This window comes from Emydura macquarii, unplaced genomic scaffold (assembly GCF_026122565.2).
Source record: "Emydura macquarii macquarii isolate MOO-44397 ecotype Brisbane River unplaced genomic scaffold, CSIRO-AGI_Emac_v2 contig_691, whole genome shotgun sequence".
Taxonomy (NCBI): Eukaryota; Metazoa; Chordata; order Testudines; family Chelidae; genus Emydura; species Emydura macquarii.
This window is the reverse complement of record NW_027130828.1, coordinates 17,263,679-17,284,789: the sequence shown is the minus strand read 5'-3', so window position 1 is coordinate 17,284,789 and position 21,111 is coordinate 17,263,679. Positions and strand designations below refer to the sequence as shown.

Here is a 21,111-nt window from a genome sequence, read left to right as displayed (position 1 = left end):
GAAAGGAATCCACCTGACCTACCTAATACAGCAGCATTTGATGGGGGAAAGCTGCAGGAATAAGGAGGAGTTAGGGCTGTGATCTACAGTGAAAGGGAATAAAAGAGGGTGTTGAAACAAACAGGATTAAATGGTTTTATTGTAAATTCAGGTTTAAAGGTAGCCAGCGTTCTGCAGGAGTCCTTCAAACCAATGGGAAGGAAAGCAAGTTCTCCAGAATGGAACAGTTGTAGGTGTTCAAAGAGGTCTCTATTAAGGACACCTAGAGAGAAAAGTGCGCGCACATGCGCACACACACACACACGCACACACACGCACACACACACACACAGCTAATCCCCCCCCCCACTAATCCTAATCTATTTTTGACTATTAACAACAAACGATTCAGAAAAACCATGGGCCCCATCATGCCATCAGGTGTTAAGCAGAACTCCCCCTAGCAGTCAGTGAGGATTTCTTCAGCAACTGTAGGGTGGGACCCAGCCCCTGGGGTCCAGCTGATCATAGAATCCTAGAAGATGAGGGTTGGAAGGGACCTCAGGAGGGTATCTAGTCCAACCCACTGCTCAAAGCAGGCCCAACCCCAACTCAATCATCCCAGCCAGGGCTTCATCAAGCTGGTCCTTAAAAACCTCTAAGGATGGAGATTCCACCACCTCTGATCTAAGAGGTTCTTCTCCCCCCGCATTTATCTCTTCCATACCAATCCATACAATGGTAAAGCTGGTAAAACTGTGTTCATAATGTCCCAGCAGGGCGGGAAGGATTTGTGAGCTTTCTGTAAATGCTTGACTATTCTGAAAGGATCAGGTCAGCCCTTGTGTTAAATTACTCTGATTGCTCGAGGGAAAAAAACAAACCCCCAGCCTGGCGTTTGCCCCTATGTGGCCAACCCAGGTGCTCCTGGTGTGGTCCCATCAGCCCGGCTGGGCTCAGGCGGGGTGGCTGGGTGACCAGATAGCAAGTGTGAAAAAGCAGAAGGGTGGGTGTGTGTGTGTGTGGGGGGGGGGGAGGGAGGGAGTAACAGGCCCCTATATAAGACAAAGCCCCAAATATCGGGACTGTCCCCATGAAATCAGGACGGCTGGTCACCCTGGCATGGGCTGACCTGACTCCTGGGCCCTGGGCAGCTGCAGCCGGGAGCACAGTCAGGGTGAGCCCGGCGCTGTGGCCGAGGCAGGGCGCCTTTCAGCAGCTGGACAGCTCCCGGCTGGCCCGGGGCGCTCCGCCGCCTTTTCCCTCTGTCCGGTCCCCTTCCCTCTCTGGGTCGGGAACTCGCTGCCCACGTTAGTGACCCCCCCACCCCCCACCGCCCATCCCCGGCTCGCAAAGACACGTCGGGGTGGGGGGGACTTAACTAGGGATTGGAGGGCGCGGGGCGGGGTGCAGGGGGGGGGGGGGGGCTCTGATCCAGGGCGTGGAGATGCACAAGCAGCAGCGTCCGTCCCCCCCCCCCCACCCGTCCCCCCCCCGCTCTGCGCCCTCTGCCCCAGATCGCCGGGCTGCGGCGGGTGCAGGTGCCCGGAGCGGGCGGGTCGGAAGCGGGGCTGGAAACCGGGGCTCGCCTCTCTCCAGGGCCTGGGTGGAGCTGGCGCCGCCGATTGGCCGCGGGGAGTCAGCGGGCTGGGCTCTTATAGGGGCCGAGCGAGGGTCCACACACACACACACACACAGGCGCACACACACACACACAGACAGACACAGACAGACAGACAGACGCAGCGCGGCTCCGGCTGGAACGTTTCCACGCGCGGCTGGCTCCGGGAGTCACTCCGGCGCGGGGGGGGACCTGGCTTCCGGCTCTCGCCGCCTCGGGAGGAGGGGAAAAGAAAGCCCGGTCCCTCCGCCCGCGGGAGGAGGAGGAGGAGGAGGAGGAGGAGGAGAGCTCGGCTGGCCGCCCCCCGCCCCGCCTCCCCGGCGCTGCCAGAAGCATGAGGTGGGGCCGGAGCGCAGGCACCGGGCTGGCAAGTTGAGCGCAGCCCGTCTCCGCTGCCTTCCGCCGGGCGCGGCTGGCTGGACCCCGGCCGCCTCCCACGGTTGCCTCGCGGCCGCTTCCCCGGCTCCGGCAGAGACGCGCCCCGGCCCGCCGCCCAGCGGCGAGGCCCCCGGAGGGAGAGCCCTGGGCGCGGGGATGCGTCTTCCCCCTGCCTCGCCTGCCCGTGTGGATCCGAGCGCCCGGCTCTGCGCGCTGCGAGAATGGCTCGCTTCGGAGACGAGCTGCCCACCCGCTATGGAGGCGCCGGTCCGGCCGGGGCTGGCCGAGGGAGCGGCCGGCAAGGTGGCCCCCAACCCGGCCCGAGGATGTACAAGCAGTCCATGGCTCAGCGCGCCCGGACCATGGCTCTCTACAACCCCATCCCCGTCAAACAGAACTGCTTCACGGTCAACAGATCCCTCTTCATCTTCAGCGAGGATAACGTTATACGGAAATACGCCAAGAGAATCACCGAATGGCCATATCCTTTCCGGGAGGGGAAACGGGGGGGAGGCCGGCAGGGATAAAACAGGGCTGGGTGAGTCTGTGGGTAATAAAAGCTCGAGGGGTGTGTGTGTGTGTGCATGAAATAGATCGGTGTGTGCTTGTGTCTGGGTATAAGGTAGATGTGTGTGTGTGTGATCTAGGGATAATATAGATCTGTGTGTGTGTAATATGGAGCTCTGTGTGGGGGGATACCATAGGTGTGTGTGTCTGTGTAATATAACTTGTTTGTAATGTAAGGAGTGGCGGTGGTTGAACATCAGAAATGTGTGTCTAATACCTGTGTGTGAAATACATGTATTCGTCTTTGTATATATAAAATGTATGCACACAGTCACATTTCATGCTATTTAGACCAAGTGCAAAGGGATCTGGAAGACACCTGAGGGTGAATTGTGGTTTATTATTTTAATATTTTAGCCTGTCTCTCTCTGTGCAGGAGGGACAATGTGGGGTAAAATGGTGACTCCTTGGCATTTAAGCTAGCATTAGGGACACCAGTGATCAGGGTCTCCTTACTGACATCTCATCAATGCACAGTTGTTGCAGTCTGTTTTTTAATACACCACCTTGCACAGACTGTTTCAATCGGATTCAGAACTGATGTTCGCCCTCTCACTTTGGATTAGGTACCACAAATACCCTGGATCGGGAGAGCCTAGGGTTGGGTTTTGCTTTTAAAAAAATGCTCTGTGGCAGAGCCAGGCAGTACATGAAGAGACGGTCCGGCGTTGTATTGTGAAAGGGGCAGATGCGTTTCTTCCCAGAACCAGCTCTCTGACCAAGTGATCTGCAGAGATCTCGCTGGGAAGGGGACTCTGTTTCTGTTGGGGTGCATGCAGTGGGAAGCTAAATCCATGGCAAAGAAAGAAAGACTCTTCCTCTAAGGTTAGTCTGAGGTTGCCAGGGTGCGTGTGTGCATTGGATAATGTGCACCAGCAGGAGTGCACTGCACTGGGCATCTCAGGGGAGCCTGTTGTTTTCTTTTCATCTGAAATCACACACCTATTAATCCTTGGCTAACAGCAACAAGGCCTCCTCCCTGCCTCCTAGCAACATTTCTACTTGCCACTGAGCCCAGGTCCCATTCACATCACCCCAGCTGTACCTCGGAGGGTGGTGGCGGGGATTGCACTGGTGTGGTGATCCCTCTGGCAATGTTATGAAGCACAGGGATCAGGGCTGCAACCCAGCCTTGAATAAACAAGCAGCAAAGACCCAGTGGGAACTATAGCATTGCATTTTCTGCAAGTCTAGGTGCAGTCTCTCCCCCTCCTACTCCTTTACTATTAAGGAAAGGAAATTTATAAACTATAGAAATCCCAGAGTCAGCAGGAAAAGCAGAGCCCCCAAATGTCTGCAAAACCACTTTATTTTGGGACGTTCCAGCTCAGTCCAGAGACAAATTCAATGTATTGTATTTGTCAAGGATGCTCTGGGGTGAATTAAGTAGCCTGACTACCAGCGACATCCATGAAAGGACTAGCTTGTGATGAACCTGCTAGGGGTAGACAAAGCACTGGCCTTTGTCCAGGGAAGCTCTCCGCGGGCCTGGAAGTGTCACCGACCACTCCGATCTCTTCAGTGCTGGAGTCAGACAAGGGTGTGCTCATGTGCAGGACAGAGGAGCGAGAAAGGCAGAGGTATTCCCGGCTGGCTTTACTATCATGTGAAGCTGGTTTCCCTTCAGCAGCCAGATAGACCTACAAGGCACTGAAGATCTTTCTTTACACTTTGATTTGGCATTGCAATCCACCAGTAATTCATACTTTGGACCAGCATAGATACTTGAAATCTAAATTCCCTAAACTGTCACTTGCTTATTTACAAAACATGCTTAGCTTTAAATTCTAGGCAATTACTAAACCATAATTCAGCAGAGGACATCTACATTTACTGTCTCTTTGGGGGGGCACTTTAAATTGTCACATTCTTTTTTTTAAAATCAAAACTCTCTTTTTGCTTTTTGGGGGAAAAAAAGGGGGGGGGGAGAGAAGAAAAAGAAATCCTGAATTTCTAGAGGAGATCTGGCTTGTGTGACAGAATCTAAATCACTGATTGCCTAAGAAGAGAATTGATTTCTTAAAAATCTCCAAAGACACCTCTAAAATAGACAGGTATGATTTAGAGAGAGCCTAGCAAAGGGTTTCCATGAGAGACCAATGTTGTTTGAATGATCAACATGTGTAAACTTTTACTAAGAAAACATGGGCTTAGTCATTTTGCTGAAATTCACTTTGTGTCAGCTATTTTCTTCTTTAACCTTTGGCCCTACTCCATTTGAATATATGATTTTAGCTACAATCATAGCCAATTGCATTGTTTTGGCTTTGGAGCAGCATCTACCAGAGGATGACAAGACACCCATGTCAGAAAGATTGGTGAGTTTTATTTATTTATGTAGGTTTTTACTATTCTATGCCAAAAGAGGACTCACCCACCCACCCAATGCTGGATGCCCTTAACAACAATCTTATAAAATACGTGTATAAATAAACAGCCCTATAAGTTACCCTAAGATCAAAACACATGACCTAGCCACAACATAAATATAACACAAATAAATGAATCTCCTTATATCACCTGCATCAGAGTTACGCACCACTGCTATCCAGCCCTGCCCATCTTCTTCAAGTGAAGGGAGAAAAGCTGGATCTTGCAGCATGCCCTATAGACCAGCAAACTCAGGCTGTTATGGCCCAAGGTGGGAAGGGAATTCCAAAGGCTCCAGTACTATATGTAGAACTGAATGACTATCTGTAGAACTGGGTGACTTTCCCAGTGTTCTGTATGGAATACAGAGGGTTTTCTTCACTCTTCAGAGATCTTCCTCATGAAGATATTGAGCGGTCCCCACAATGTGCTAAACTCCTTTGGATTTAGAAAGTATGACGATCTTGCCAAAAAGAAACCCACTTACAAAGAAAAGTAATTTGCCAGCAGGCTTTATGGTAATGAGTCAATTACATTATTTCAAATGGAAAAATAAGAATCGCTTCAAAATGATCCTTTCATTTCTTATCACCCTATGGGAAAAAATGAGCAAGGTTTGGTTTTATTTTTCTTACACTCTGCAAACTGGAAGAACTTCTAAGCTAGAATGTTGGGATATCGGTGCCTGTTTGGTGGGGCGATACATCTGGATCCATATGTGTTTTACATGTGTAAATTAAATGATGCCAACTAAAATAATGTTAGGCTTAAGGCCAAAAGTTAGGAAATTAAGGAGATTCTGATGCATGGCTATAGCAGTTTCCTAGACTTTGCAGTATATGATCTCTGGAATAGTCCATTGCACTAGGCAGTGTTTATGATCTGAGTAATTCTTTCATGAAAAGAAATAAAATCATAGGTGATAGGACTGGAAAAGGGGCTAGGGTCATTTATTTGACACACCTTTTCTTGTGAGGTTGACCTGCCAGTGTCTATTATTTATGTGTATTATCAGAGTGCTTAGAAGCACAAGTCATAGACCAGAACCCCATTGTGCTAGGTACTGCACAAACCTATGAACCTCCTGAATTGTATATGTATTCATTTCCCCCACTACTTAAAATATATTTACTTGAAAAGAGAAGGAAAACACAGGAGCTCATGTATACGTGCCCAACCTTTTTACCATTCTATGACAGTGTATTGGTATTGGTCTTGGGACTCATGAATTGGGGAAGGATAGTTTTGTGATGAAGACACTGGCTGGGACCCAAGACATCTGACTTCAGTGGAAGTTTTGTCTCCGTAAAGATTAAGAATTGGATAAATTCTGGATTTTCCCTTAGAGTTTCTAAAATAACCAACAAAGGGGCAAAATGATTTCCTGGCCCACTCTGACCTAGTAGCTTTTCAGTGATGGATTATTCCAAGCCACAAGGAGCACACTTAGCAAATCTTTTTATGTCCCTATATTTCTCTGCATTCAAGGGATTGGGGGGTAAGGGGCTCAGGAGAGATAGGATATGGTTCTATGCCAGGTCTGAAGCTGAGAGGAGACTTTTATTAGTCTCTTCCCCCATCACTTTAATATCTTTCCTCAAGGCTCCACCTTACAGGTGTTGTCCTTCTGGGATTCCTGTCAGTTGCTATTACTCCATAGTTAGCCACAGGTTCACCAGCGTGTGACATAAAACTCTCCCAGTTCCTGTGAGTTAAGTGCACTGTCACTACAGCACTGCCAGCTCTTGCTGACTGATGAGGTAAGAATTGACCCCTAGGTTTTTGGTGCAGTGATAGTGGACAGTAATGTCTCCAAGGGTGTGTCTACACTGTGATAAAAGACCTGCAGCCTGGCTGTAGCTGGTCCATGTCAGCTGACTCAGGCTCCTGGGGCTTGGGCTGTGGGGCTATAAAATTGCAGTGTAGATATCTGGGCTCAGGTTGGAACCTGGCCTTTGGGGTCCTGCAAGGGGGAAGGATCTTAGAGTCCAATCTTCAGCTTGAACCTAAACATCTACATTGCAATTTTATAACCCTGCAGTCTGAGATCTGCAAGAGCAAATCTGCTGTCACAAGCCCTGAGACTCAATGCTGCAGGTTTTTTATTCTCAGTGTAGACATACCCTCAGCCAGCCTTTAAGGGCATGTCTGCACTACCAGTGGGACCCAAGCTTGTGGATCTGGTGTTTCCAGGCCCATGCTTGAGCATCCATCCACGCCATATTGTACAATTTACAATTTCTGGACTGAGGTCTCACAGCTGTGCTAATGTGTTCATGTTGCACTATGACCTTCTGACTCGGCTCTGTGGATTGAGCTGTGTCCACACTGAAAAATGACAGAGCTTGGACCCACCCACCCCGCAGGGTTCCAGGACCCATGTCCTGAGTGCTTGATGATCCAAGTCAGACTGATTTCAGTGTGAATGGAAGTGGGGCTTGGGCTCAAGCCTGAGTCAGAGCCCAGGCTTAGAGTGTGTCTACACAGTGGTAAAAGACCCACTGCATGGCCACGGCTGGCGTGGGTCAGCTGACTTGGTCTTGTGGAGCTAAAGAATCATTGTGTTGACGTTCAGACTCGTACTAGAGGCTGAGCTCTGGGACCCTCCACTCTCGCAGGGTCCCAAATCTTGGACTCCAGCCTGAATGTCTACACGGTGATTTTTTTCGGCCCCAGAGTCTGAGCTCTGTGAACCCAAGTCGGGTGACCCAGGTCAACCACAGTTTTTTTTTTTTTTATCCCTGTGTAGGCATTCACTTAGTGTGCAGTGTAGACATATCACAAGGCCATTTTAATGTAGAGAAGCAGGATTTAGATTTATTGGGAACTGGGGATCCTTTTGGGAAAGAGGGAGCCTATACAGGAAGGATGGACTCCAGCTAATCTAAAATGGAATCGGATTGCTGGCACGTAAAATTATAAAGGTCGTAGAGCAATTTTTAAACTAAGGGCTGGGGGAAAGCCAACAGGTGCAGAGGAGCACGCAGTTTGGACAGAGACATCCCTTAGGGGAGGATCTATTAATGGAGATTCTCTATATCCTACTAAGAAGGAGAGGATGGAAGAGGATAAAATATGTGTAGGATCTGATGAAAAACAGTCAAATGAAAAGAGTTCCGTTCAATTACATCACATAATGGCAGATAGCTAAAAAGTGACAATTTTTTAAAGTGCTTATATACAAATGCTAGACGTCTAACTACTAAGATGGGTGAACGTGAGTGCCTCGTATTAAATGAGGATATTGATATATTAGGCATCACAGAAACTTGGTGGAATGAGGATAATCAATGGGACACAGTAATACCAGGGTACAAAATATATCGGAAGAACAGAATAGGTCGTAGTGGTGAGGAAGTGGCACTATGTGTGAAAGAAAGCATAGAGTCAAATGAAATAAAAATCTTAAATGAACCACATTGTGCCATAGAATCTCTATGGATAATAATTCCATGCTTGAACAATAAGAATATGGCAGTAGGAATACGCTACCAACCACCTGACCAGGATGGTGATAGTGTCTGTGAAATGCTCAGGGAGATTAGAGATGCCATAAAAATTAAAAAACCGTCAATAATAATGGGGGATTTCAGCTATCCCCATATTGACTAGGTACATATCACCTCAGGATGGGATGCAGAGACAAAGTTTCTTGACACCTTAAATGACTGCTTCTTGGAGCAGCTAGTCCTGGAACCCACAAGAGGAGAGGCAATTCTTGATTTAGTCCTAAATGGAGCACAGGATCTGGTCCAAGAGGTGAATATAGCTGAACCGCTTGGTAATAGTAACCATAACATAATAAAATTTAACATCCCTGGGGTGGGGGGAGCACATCAAGGCAGCCCATCATGGTAGCATTTAATTTCAGAAAGGAGAACTACACAAAAATGAAGAAGTTAGTTAAACAGAAATTAAAAGGTACAGTGTCAAAAGTGAAATCCCTGCAAACTGCATGGAAACTTTTTACAAATACCATTATAGAGGCTCAATTTAAATGTATACCCAAATTAGAAAACCTAGTAAGAAAGCCAAAAAAGTGCCACTGTGACTAAACAACAAAGTAAAAAAAGTAGTTAGAAGCAAAAAGGCATCCTTTAAAAAGTGGGAATTAAATCCTATTGCGGAAAATAGAAAGGAACATAAACTCTGGCAAGTGAAGTGTAAAAAATATAATTAGGAAGGCCAAAAAAGAATTTGAAGAATAGCTAGCCAAAGACTCAAAAAGTAACAGCAAAAAATGTAAGTACATCAGAAGCAGGAAGCCTATTAAACAACCGATGGGACCACTGGACGAGTGAGATGCTAAAGGAGCACTCAAGGAAGATAAGACCATGGCGGAGAAACTAAATGAATTCTTTGCATGAGTCTTCACGGTTGAGGATGTGAGGGAGTTTCCCAAACCTGAGCCATTCTTTTTAGGTGACAAATCTGGGGAACTATCCCAGATTGAGGTGTCAGTAGAGGAGATTTTGGAACAGATTGATAAATTAAACAGTAATCTTAAAGTCACCAGGACCAGATGGTATCCCCCCAAGAGTTCTGAAGAAACTCAATGTGCCACTGCAGAACTACTAACTGTGGTATGTAACCTATCATTTAAATCAGCTTCTGTACCAGATGACTGGAGGATAGCTAATGTGATGGCAATTTTTAAAAAAGGCTCCAGAGGCTATCCCTGTAACTACAGGCTGGTAAGCCTAACTTCAGCACCAGGCAACTTGGTTGAAACTCTACTAAGAACAGAATTATCAGACACATAGATGAATACGATTTGTTGTGGAAGAGCCAACATGGTTTTTGTAACGGGAACTCAGGCTTCACCAATCTACTAGTATTCCTTGAGGGGCTCAACAAGCCTGTGGACAAGGGTGATCCTGTGGATATAGCGTACTTTGATTTTCAGAAAGCCTTTGACAAGGTCCCTCACCAAAGGCTCTGAAGCAAAGTAAGCGGTTATGGCACAAGAGGGAAGGTCCTCCTCTGGATCAGTAACTGGTTAAAAGATAGGAAACAAAGAGTAAGAATAAATCATTAGGAAAGGGATAGATAATCAAACAGAAAATATCATATTGCCTCTCTATAAAGCCATGGTATGCCTGCATCTTGAATACTGTGTGCAGATCTGGACGCCCCATCTCAAAAAAGATATATTGGAATTGGAAAAGGTACAGAGAAGGGCAACTAAAATGATTAGAGATATGGAAAAACTTCCATATGAGGATAGATTAATAAGATGGGGACTTTTCAGCTTGGAAAAGAGATGACTAAGGGGGGATATGATAGATGTCTATAAAATCATGACTGGTGTGGAGAAAGTGAATAAGGAAGTGTTATTTACTCCTTCTCATAACACAAGAACTAGGGGTCACCAAATGAAATTAATAGGCTGCAGGTTTAATAGGCTGCAAGTTTAAAATGAAGAAAAGGAAGTATTTCTTCACACCACGCACAGTAAACTTGTGGAACTCCTTGCCAGAGGATGTTGTTGTGATGTTCCCCCTCCCTGTAGTCTGGACTGGTGTGTAGTTGTGTTATCCCAATTCCTCACTGCTGGGCCCCAACTTACTCTGCTTTGCTGTGTGAACCACCCACTCCTGCATTGGCCCATGCTTAGCCTCCTGTGAGTAATTGGTCCTTGACCTAATGAAGGAGCGCTTTTAGCCAGCCACTCATGGGATTGACCCCCAGCCAACACCCCCAGTCCCAGATGCAACCCCGGGAACTGCTGTCTTACAGCGTTCAGTGCTATACCCTTCAGTGCTGCACCCTGCAAGCTCATTAGATTGTCTGTAATTTATCAAAGAAATTGATATGCACCAGCTTTGTCACTCTAAGTGAAGTCTCTACACACACTCAATCCACATGCACTGTTTCAGATCAAACAAACAAACAAGTTTATTGACTACAGCAAGGTTTAAAATAATTATAAATCAGATTAATACGAATCAAGGATTAGACCACAATTAGCTAAAAGGTAACTCACGTCCTAAACTAAATTCAACACTTCAGTAGCTTTTCAGTCTGTGATGTTAGCTTACTCACAGTTGGCTGTGATGACTCTTACAGCCAGGCCCCCGTGCCCACCTGGGCAGTTTCTCAGCGTCCTTGATGTTGCTTAGAAGATGGATTCCAAGGGAGAGCTCCCGAGACATAGATGCCTTTCTTTTTTTAACAAGTTTCCTTGACACCCCCTGGGGACAAGTGATTTGCCATGTCCGGCAATGGCAATGGCAATGGGCATGATTTCCTTTAGTTAAGTCAAATGAGCGTCGCCTTACCAGGTGCACAGGCCAGTCCACTGTTCCTGTATGCATGCCTCTGCGAGGCATGGACCCTTAGCTTTGTGTTTGTCTGGATCTATTCAAGCCGTGTCAGACACACATTTGGGGATAGGACATAGCAGAGTTTCATCTCTGTACATATGTGTGACATTGCAGGAAACATATTACTATAACAATAATGTTCAGTATGTCATGAGCATTCCAAAAACACCTTACATGGCCTACTTTGCATTAGACAATACACAGTTACACTATAAGGGTGAACATGAATGATACACAAATCACACTGTAAAGGTATACGTGGGGTACAGCATGTCACAGTTGTGAAGGCCAAGACTATAATGGGGTTCAAAAAAGAACTACATAAAATTAATGGAGGATAGGTCCATCAATGGCTATTAGCCAGGATAGGCAGGGATTGCTGTTTGCAGAGGCTGGGAATGGCCGACGGGATGGATCACGTGATGATTACCTGTTCTATTCATTCCCTTTGAAGCACCTGTTGGAAGAAAGGACACTGGGCTAGATGGACCATTGGTGTGACGCTGTATGTTCTTATGTTCTTATGTAATTAAAGCATTATGAGAGCCATAGTTAAGGTTGCCAATGAATTTCCATTCTAAAGGCTTTACTGTGGAATAATACTGATAATACTGTGATAATACTGATAATGTTTTGAAGTTATATTATTTTTTTCATCCTCAAAGTGGGTTGCAAAAAATGAAGTATTGCTAATGAGAAATAGTTTCTGTCGGTTTTCAGTTTTTTCTGAAGTGGGTCACAATCGGGGCCGGACAGGAAATGGTATTCCTGTTCCATGACAGTTTTCAGCAATGTATCCCTGTCCCAAATCAGGGAACTGAAAATCTTTTTGTTCAGGTCAATAAAAACATTATTTCAATAATTTTGAAGTGTTTCATTTTCATTTCAACCTTTCTCCCTTCTTTTACTTTTTTTTCTTTAGTGAAAACATACTAAAATTTTGAAATGAAAAGTCATTTTGCCTGAAAAAAAGTGAAACTTCCCAGTTTAAGATTCTTTTTACCAAAACTGCTTCAAGTTGGGTGTTTCATTGAACCGGGCGCTGTTTCAAGCGGGCGTTTCGCTGAACCTGACGCTGTTTTGTGAACAGCTTCAATTTAGAAGAAATGGCATTTTTTGATGAAAAAAGTGTTGAAAAATTCCTAGCCAGCTCTAGTTGTGATGCCTCTTCCTGTTTCTCCTGTAGAGCATAAGCTATTTCCTTTGAAAATGCTAAAAAACTAATGTTAGCTGCACAATAAACCACTGAGTGTGAAGAATTTTCCTCTGATATTTGATACATTGGGCCAAATCCCGATCCCATTGAAAGCTGACGCAGTTTTACCATTGACTTCAGTGGGACTAAGAATTGGCCCTTTTTGAGTTAATGACTTAGGGTCACATCTTCCCGTCTGCCATGTTTATGAAATCCCGACCGCTAGCACCCTGGAATGGGAGCTGTTAGCTGAAACCATGATCAGATTCTGACACAATTGGGTGTCATCACCCCCGTGGGAATGGGAAACAGACAGCGCTGCAGAAGGGATCAGAGGACTGGCCAGGTAAATGCACCTAAACCAGCAACCTTCTGGTGCAAGGAACCCAAGCTCTGTGGAGCCTTGGACCATACATGTGTAGCTTCTAGAGTGTCTCAGAAAGGGGTGGGAGAAAGAACGAACTGCAAGAATGTTCACAAAGTTTCTTTGTTTTGTTCAAATTTTGTTTGTGTAAAATTTTTCTGACCAGCTGTTTCCCTGCTGCCATAGAGCTCTGGGCTCCCGTCAACACTGGCATCCCAGCTAGTTCTTCTGCTGTGCTATCACTGGATGCCATATTCCCTTCACCTGTGTTCTTGTGACCCTTCAGCTGGGATTTCACATGGCATGTGGGAGGTCAGCCTGGTCAGCTTTAGTGTATGCAATGTTTCAGCATATCTAAGGCTGGTTTTTTGGGCTAGAATAGCCTAGACATAAAGGAGCTTCCTTGATTCCTCTTTCATGGAGGCTGAATGCAGTTTGTGGCTCTGCCGTATAAGCAGCACAGAACGTCTGGCAGCAGTTGTGTGGTGCCATGGTATGGTTCCTTCTGGTCACACTTTCCTTTACGCAGCTTCCTCTGGCTATAACACACTGATTTGCTCTCTGTTCTGCTAGAAGAGGGTGTGGAGCCTATGAACATCAGTGTAAATAATGTCTACTTTTGATTGCACAAAGCCTCTATTTACCAGCACACCCCAACCTATTAGTTGTCATCCAAAGCCCAAGGAACGACATTAGGAAATGGACTGGGAAAAGCAATAACTTTCCAGAATCCGAGGTTGTTTCTGAGCTGAAAGTTATTTATTAATCTGGGTGTCTGGCCCAATCTTGATCATGACTGTGTCCGCAGTAAAACAACCTGCTGGTTCATCTTAAGGCCAACTTCTCCACCAGGATTCTGCCCTGGGAGGGAATGATATCAAGGGTCCACTCTGAGCACATATAATGCCACCCCAATGTCCCAGCAGGATTGTGGATTCTCCCCGCTTCAGCTGATTACCCCACCCTCCAGGGAAATGCTGAATGGGGCTACATGATGATCTGAAGGCACCTCCCTGACTGACAGCAGTATTGCTGAGTTGCCAGCCAGAGGGATGAGACGTCTCATTGGGCTGAAACGATGGCAATTGGTGAGATGGGGTCTGAAGGAGACAGCCCCTGCCCAGCAGAGGAGACCTCCCTCCCAGCACCCGCCCCAGCGGTGTCTGGCTGTTTTTTCTTTGCAGCAAAGCCATGAACCCATCTCTGACCCTCTTTTCCCCCAGCCCTCTGGAATGGCCGAGAACTTCCTTCTCCTTCCCCCAAGCTTTGGGAGGGGCTTATCCGATAAGACCCTCTAGGGGAGTCCTGGTTCTTGCATGCACCCTAGTGTGTTTTATAACCCTTGTCCCTTTAAAGCTGGGAGCTGTGGTCACAAGCCACATGACTCAGATTTAGCATGTTACCTACAGGACACCAGATATAAGGCTTTCTGCTGCGGAAGCATATAGGAGAGTCTCAGAGTAGGGGAAGGGTTTGTTACATGCTCATGTGCAGATGGTATGTGGGAGAAGCCAGGTACTTTGGGAGCCTGAGGGTGGGGCTCTCTGGAGTAGCCAGGCAAATGGTTGATGGGCTAGAAAGCCTGGAGGGGGTGTCAGAGCCTGCTGGCAGGGAGAGTGGGGGAGACAGGGTCCTGTTTGTCTACTGAGTCAAAGAGGGTCCTGAGACTGAGGGTGGAAAGGGCTAAGCCCTGGGGGACAGATGGGGCTGACTATTTGTGAATCCCTACTATGAGGGTGGAAGGGGAGCAATGCTTAAACTTACTGTGCATGTCTAGGAAGCCAGGCCCTGAGAAAGGAATGTTCTCTGAACCATGTGTGTGGGAGTGTGATGTGCCTCAGTTTCCCCTTCTTAGTGCCAAAGTGACTGTGCACCCCCCTTCTGCATGGTTCAAGGACCATCCCACTCTTGGGGTCTGGTTTGTTAGACAGGCTGGGGAATTGCAGCCTAAATGCTCTGCCCTCCATCTTGGATTCCCTTCTCCAAACAAATGCAGCTCCTGCTGCAGAAAAGCAGCGGGAAGAAAGTTTTTCCAAATCACAGGGCCTCCATCTGGGGGTGTGAGCTGCAAGGGCTGGCAGTCCTAAATGGGAGTCAGGGGGTGACCACCTTACCTCTCCCTGCTTGCTAAATGGGAGAGGGGTCTGGGAACTTCAAGGGAGGTCCTGGTAAGAAAAAAGTTAGAAACCATCAACTTAAATCAAAGAAGGGAAAAACAGGTGAACTAAAGGAAACCAGCTATAGACTCCCTGCCCCATAGAAGGGATAGATTTTTTTTGTGGGGGGGGGGGGGGTGAGCAGTGAGGAATGGAAGAGGGTAAAGACTCTGAGGGAGAGATGGGTGGGGGATACACCTTCCGTCCAGTCTGCCCTTTCTCAAGTTATGAAAGCGGTTAAGGGAGGAAAGAAGGAACAGGAAAAAGCCTGACTAACATCATGTCTTCCAGCTGATCCCAGGAAACTTGGAAGCCTAATTCCTGTTAATTTTAATGGGGTTTGAGCCTCTTGTTCTCTTTGATGTTTTGCAAAACCCCATCCTAGGAGTTTGGGGGTGGGGGGTAAGTGCCTTGGCTGAAAAATGATGAAAATTTAGCACTAAAAACTACTGTTTTTTTTGTTTGTTTGTTTGTTTGTTTTTAATGGGGCGGGAGTCTTTGAAAGATTTAACCTGTCTCTGCTCCTTGCCCTTGACAGCAGGAACTGCACACCTGTCCCTGTGCTAATTGTTCCTTTATAGAGTGCGGGGGTTGGGGCGTGGCCTTCTGGCAAAGCTCTGGATTGCTGGATCTTTCAGATTGAGTCGTTATTTCTAATTACTTGCAAATTTCCTCCGTGAATAAATCTTGGTGTGCACAGCACTTGGGAGCAGTTTGCTGAATGTGGCAGCATATTCACGCTGCTTTTGCAGCGTGTGTGTACCAGTCTATGAGGGGGGTGGCTTCCTGCACTCGTGAGAATTTTTGCCGTTTGTGGTATGTGCTGGGTTTGAGAGCTGAGCAAGAGGTTTTTGGTTTTTTGCTTGCAAAACAACTTCTTGTCTCAAGCTCACTTATTCCTTAACCTGCGAGAGTCAAATCTGCCGCTGTTCCTGCCCAAATACGGGGCCAAATTTTATCCCCACTGGAATTGTGTTGATTTAAATAGCAATACACCAGGGTTGAAGTTGAGCCATTGAATAAAAATTTCAGTCACCGAAGTGACTTAGGAGCCTAAATGCACTCTGAGTCAATGAGTCTCAGGCTCCCAAATATGTCCCTTTTGAAAACGGGACATAGGCTGCTAAATTAAGGTATGTCTACATTGCAAAAAAACCAAACACCTTACAGCAGCAAGTCTCAGAGCCCAGCTCTACAGCCCTGGGCTTGGGCTCACGCTACAGGGCTAAACATAGCAGTGTAGATGTTCCCCTGTGGGAAGGAACTTTTCTTTGAGACCAATCTGCTTGCCAGGCTTCACAGCCTGAGTGGGAATGTTTACATGCTCTTTTTAACACCATAGCGTGATCCAGAGTCTGTAGACTCCGGCTCTCAGACTTGCTTCTGTGGGAGATTTTGTCTGCAGTGTAGACATATCCTTAGATGCTTTTGAAAATTTTACCTACTGTCTGGCCTTTGTTACCTCTTTCTCATCCCCAGCTCATCCGTTAATGTCAACCACAGCTATTCCGACTTGGCACTGAAGATAATTTTCTGATTATTTGAAAGTAAAAATTAACGAATATTGAATCTTCTAGTGCCACAAATGTCTATGGGGCTTTACAAGACACAGAACAAAACATGGCCCCTCTTCCCAACAAGCCAACAGTATAAGGTTCTTATCCTCCAATTAACTGTCTATGAGCCCAGGAAAGCTCATAGCAGGACTAGGGGCCTAAGAACCCAATCTGATTGTCATTCATTGGGCAAAGCTCCAAGGGAAGTGAATGGGAATTTTGCCTGAGTTGTGAGCAAGCACTAAGTCAAACAAAAAATAAATGTGGGGTAGCAATTCAGATAAGGGAAGCTGTGGAGACACCATGGAGGAGACAGTTACTGAAAGAAGAATTGAGGGAATAAATTATTTTGAAGGAGGATTGGGGGTGGGGTGGATTACTGTTCAAGACGTGACAAGGCATTTAAAAATCAAATAGAGCTAAACAATTCACAAAGAAAAACCTTGGTTGAATTTTGTCTTACACTATAGATTGTCCATGATCAGGTCGTAAAAGTCTCAAATTATTCCAAGATTTCACTTATTTGCATATTTCCCCAGCAAATAATTCTCAGCTTGCAGATCATTTGCAAATAATATGTTGTCAATATTTGCAGTCTGTGCTGATTGCCTCTGTGTCACGGGCTTTTGTTTCTGTTCCCTGATTGCATGGTGTCTGTAAGTAACGAACACAGGAAGAACGTCACCGGTTACAATTAAACCTCAGATTTGAAATTTTGCTTATGTGCATATTTGATCTTAAAATTCCCTTTTCATGACTATATGTGTGTTGGAAATAAGAATGTTCAGATATTCATGGCAAAAGAAAATAAGATTCCAAAACATGTTGAATCACAATTTATTTTTGAATGTAAAAAAATATTCACAAAACAGTTTTTTGGGGTTTTTTTACTCCTGTGTCCTTAGGTCTGGTAAACATAAATACATAGGGGTTTTCTCTTAAGAAAGAAACTTGAACATTGAATACATTATTTTTAGTTGTACAAATGTTGAGATGAACAAAGAAATGTGTATCTCTCCTTGACATCTCTGATTTTTTCTCTCCTCCTTTTAGGATGATACTGAGCCGTACTTTATTGGAATATTTTGTTTTGAAGCTGGTATAAAAATCATCGCTCTAGGGTTTGTTTTTCACAAAGGCTCTTATCTCCGAAATGGCTGGAATGTGATGGATTTTGTCGTTGTCCTCACAGGGTAGGTGACTGTTACTGTTGCTTTAAGCTTGCTACGAGATTAAGGTTGCTTTGTTTCATATTGTTTTTTTAATTTTGGATCCGGGGGGTGGGTGGAGGGAATTACACTGAATTATATTTGAAATATGCACTTTAGTAAAGTTTTATATTGGTGACCTTATTGTTATTAAATAATGGCTGTTGTGCTGAATAGCTGGTTTTGAAGTATTGTTTGAACTGAACTAAAAAGAGGTTGTGAAGACACTTATTAGAATACACAGTCATACCTTGCCCAGATGCTCTGAGATATCCATTCTTCCATCAAACTCTAATTACAGTAAATGATTTCAAATATTTACAAAGGTAATGGGTGAAATTTAGCTTTTGTTGAAACAGCTGCAACTCCATCAGAGTCAATGGAGTTTCACCAGAGATGAAGCTGGCCCATTACAAAGAAGTGACTTTAAAAGGAATAACAGAAAGAGGCTGAGTGTCCTCAAAAGCTGTACAGTGAAAAATTCTGGTTGTGCTTCCTGAAATGTGTGATGCACGTATCTAGCTGAAACACATCTGTTGGCTCTGTTAATTTGTATCTATACTGAACATGTGTTGTACCTATGCTGTACATTGTAAGAGTTTACATTTATGTTCAGTGCCATAGTGTGTTTAGCCAGCGAGAGATTAGAAAAGTAACTTTTGTTTAAAGAGTTCCTGTATCTATGAATTGTACTGTTAAAGTCCAAAATAGATGTTAAGGTTTTGAAGACCTAATTGAGGACCTGATCATACAGTTTTTATACAGGCAAACACCTGATTGATTTCACTGGGAGTTTTGCCTATAGAAGACTGCAGAATCAGCCAATTAGTTTACTATCTACTTGTTTTACATACCCTCTCTGACACCGTGAATATAGTGGGAATATACATTCTCCAATGTCCATATCCTGACGTGTGATGTGGAATGGAATGCTGTTAGGAAAGTGCATGCATATATATATAAATATATTCATTAGATGCATTATGACTGTAATTCTATTTGTTATTCAGTGTACCATGTGATGTGACTGTCAAGATGTTAAAGGGAATTTATTATGCTTTGAGAAGAAGAAAATAAATATGTAAGCTTTGATTCTCCTGCCACTGGTGCTGGAATAAATCAAGAGTATCTTCACTAAAGCCAAAAAGAGAATCAGGCTCATATTTTAGGAATTTTTTAGGAGGTACCAGGATGAAACCTGAATTAATGCAATTGCTACAGTCACTGATGATGAGATGTTTCACATCCTATTTCTCATTTTACCCTTGTAAAGAAAGGAAAAGCAGACCTTGATTCTGGAAAGCCCTTAAACACATGTTTAAATTCACGCTTACTCCACAAAGCACTTAAGCACATGCTTAAATCTGATTGACTCCAGAAATACTTGTGTGGGCTTAAAGTTAAGTGTACAGGTGGTTTCTTGAATACAAATGCTTTCTGAATGGGGGCCATATTTCTGTTTAGATGGGCACGTTTTTTAGATGTACTTTTTTAACATGGGAACACAGAATCAGAATACACTGTGTGAAATATTTTCTGATTGTGACTGAGTTGGTCAGTTTGTGGAATACTCCTGGTGCGTGCCATGCTTATGAAATCGTAAATGAATGTGTAATGCTGTAGGCATGACACGGGCATTTCATTGCTATGATTTCTATTGCAAGTACTTGCAGAGCTGTTTGATCTGTTAATATAATTGTGGATTATCAGTTTGATTAGACAGCTGTAATAAGGAATCCTGTTGTCATCTGCAGACATCTATGATCTTTTGAAGTACAGTCCTGTTAATGTCAAGGCTTCTGGGTTTCCAGTGGTGACACTAGTTGGGTTGTATTGAAGTTGTCTTGTACATGGACTTCCCACCATGCAAGCGGTGCAGGAAAGACTTACCATAAACTGAGAGACATTAAGTATAACAGCCATCTGCAGGGAAGAAATTCACATCCCCTGTAACTATTATAATTTATGGCCCTGATTCTATAGCACAGTACTTAAGTGTGCACCTAACTTCAAGCACTGAAGTCACTAGGATTGTTCACGAGTTTAAAGCTAGGTGAGTAACATCCACGCCTTGCTGAATTGGGGCCTGAGTTTGCAAAACCAATAATGAAAAGAAGGAACCTATGGGATGGAAGAGGTGTCGAAAGATCTGCAGCATCACACAGAGTATTACATTAATGTTTCTAGGAAGGCTTTTGTGCTCAGCTCTAAATTTCTTAGATTAACAGGTTCTTCTTCCTTTCCGTTCTTGCCACAAGTGTTCTAAACTAAAAGGCAAGAACTTGAAGCTTGTTTGGGCATCACTGGGCAACTTTATTACCCACCCATTTTTAACTCAATAACCCATACACGGCGGAAGTTTTAAGCAAGGCCATCTTGTTGGAGAGAGAGATCATAATGACATCCCTGCAAGAGGACATTAAAGAAAGGTCACTGAAGAAGAATGTTTACCAATAACAAACCTGATTATTTCTTCAGGGAAGATTTTGCTAGCTGATGACATGAATTTAACTTTGATTTTTCTTTTCTATGAAAAATGATAGCAGATCAGTTTATTTAAAAAAGCTCTTGCTGTGGTGTGTGTGTGACATGTGTTTGTGTGTGTGTGTGTGTGTGTGCGCGCGCATGACACATCAGAAAATAATAAAAATGACCTACAGGAGTAAAATCCGCAGCTGATGCAGCATTTCATATATTTATAAAATGTGTGCTACAGTCTTACTCTTACTACACTAATATTGCAAAGTCTATCCTTGCCAAGTTATTTTCTTCTTACCGTACGTACAGGTGGTACGTGAGATGGGTTCATTTCTCTTATATGGAAGATAATAGTCAACCCAGACAGCCCCTCGGTCACGTCAAACCCCTCTCGTAGCAAAGATAAAAAGAACAAAGCTCACCTGCAAATAAATCTTAAATACTTATGGATTTTGATCATTCAGGTTTGCGAGATTGTGAAAACATATCATGTGATACAGAAAACTTCCCACCACCCCCTCCCCCACACATGCCGCCTTTGTTAATCCTGTATTCTTTGGAATGATAAATGATGAACACCAGAAAACCTGATCTCATTTTCAGCTTTCAGCTTAAACCCAGAAAAGCAAAAAGCAGCTTTTCTCTCATTAGCGGTTTCCTTAGGGAGAAGCTAGTTTGTGCTGTGCTTTTATCAAACCTCTCCTTTGTGTGAATTTTAATATGAGCTGCTCACCTGTCTCAACAGACATTCTGCAACCTACCATCCCCTCTCCCCACACCAGAGCCCAAATTCTGGAACACTTTTGATGTTGTTGTTGTTGTCTGCCAGCGATGACAGACATTTTGTCTGTCAAAATTAGACATTAGAATTTGTTAATTAGAAAATAAATCACAGTTCTGGTATCTGCAGCCA

At 44.7% G+C, this 21,111-nt stretch overlaps 1 protein-coding gene across 1 annotated transcript in view; it reads left to right on the top strand.

Annotated features, from left to right (window-relative positions):
• Positions 1-2,199: 2,199 nt before the first annotated feature.
• Positions 2,200-21,111, top strand: part of CACNA1B (calcium voltage-gated channel subunit alpha1 B) — a 433,344-nt gene continuing 414,432 nt past the window's right edge. The window contains exons 1-3 of the mRNA XM_067542172.1: positions 2,200-2,459; positions 4,758-4,863; positions 17,566-17,705. Coding sequence (XP_067398273.1) covers positions 2,200-2,459; positions 4,758-4,863; positions 17,566-17,705 — 506 coding nt within the window. The remainder of the gene's footprint in view (positions 2,460-4,757; positions 4,864-17,565; positions 17,706-21,111) is intronic.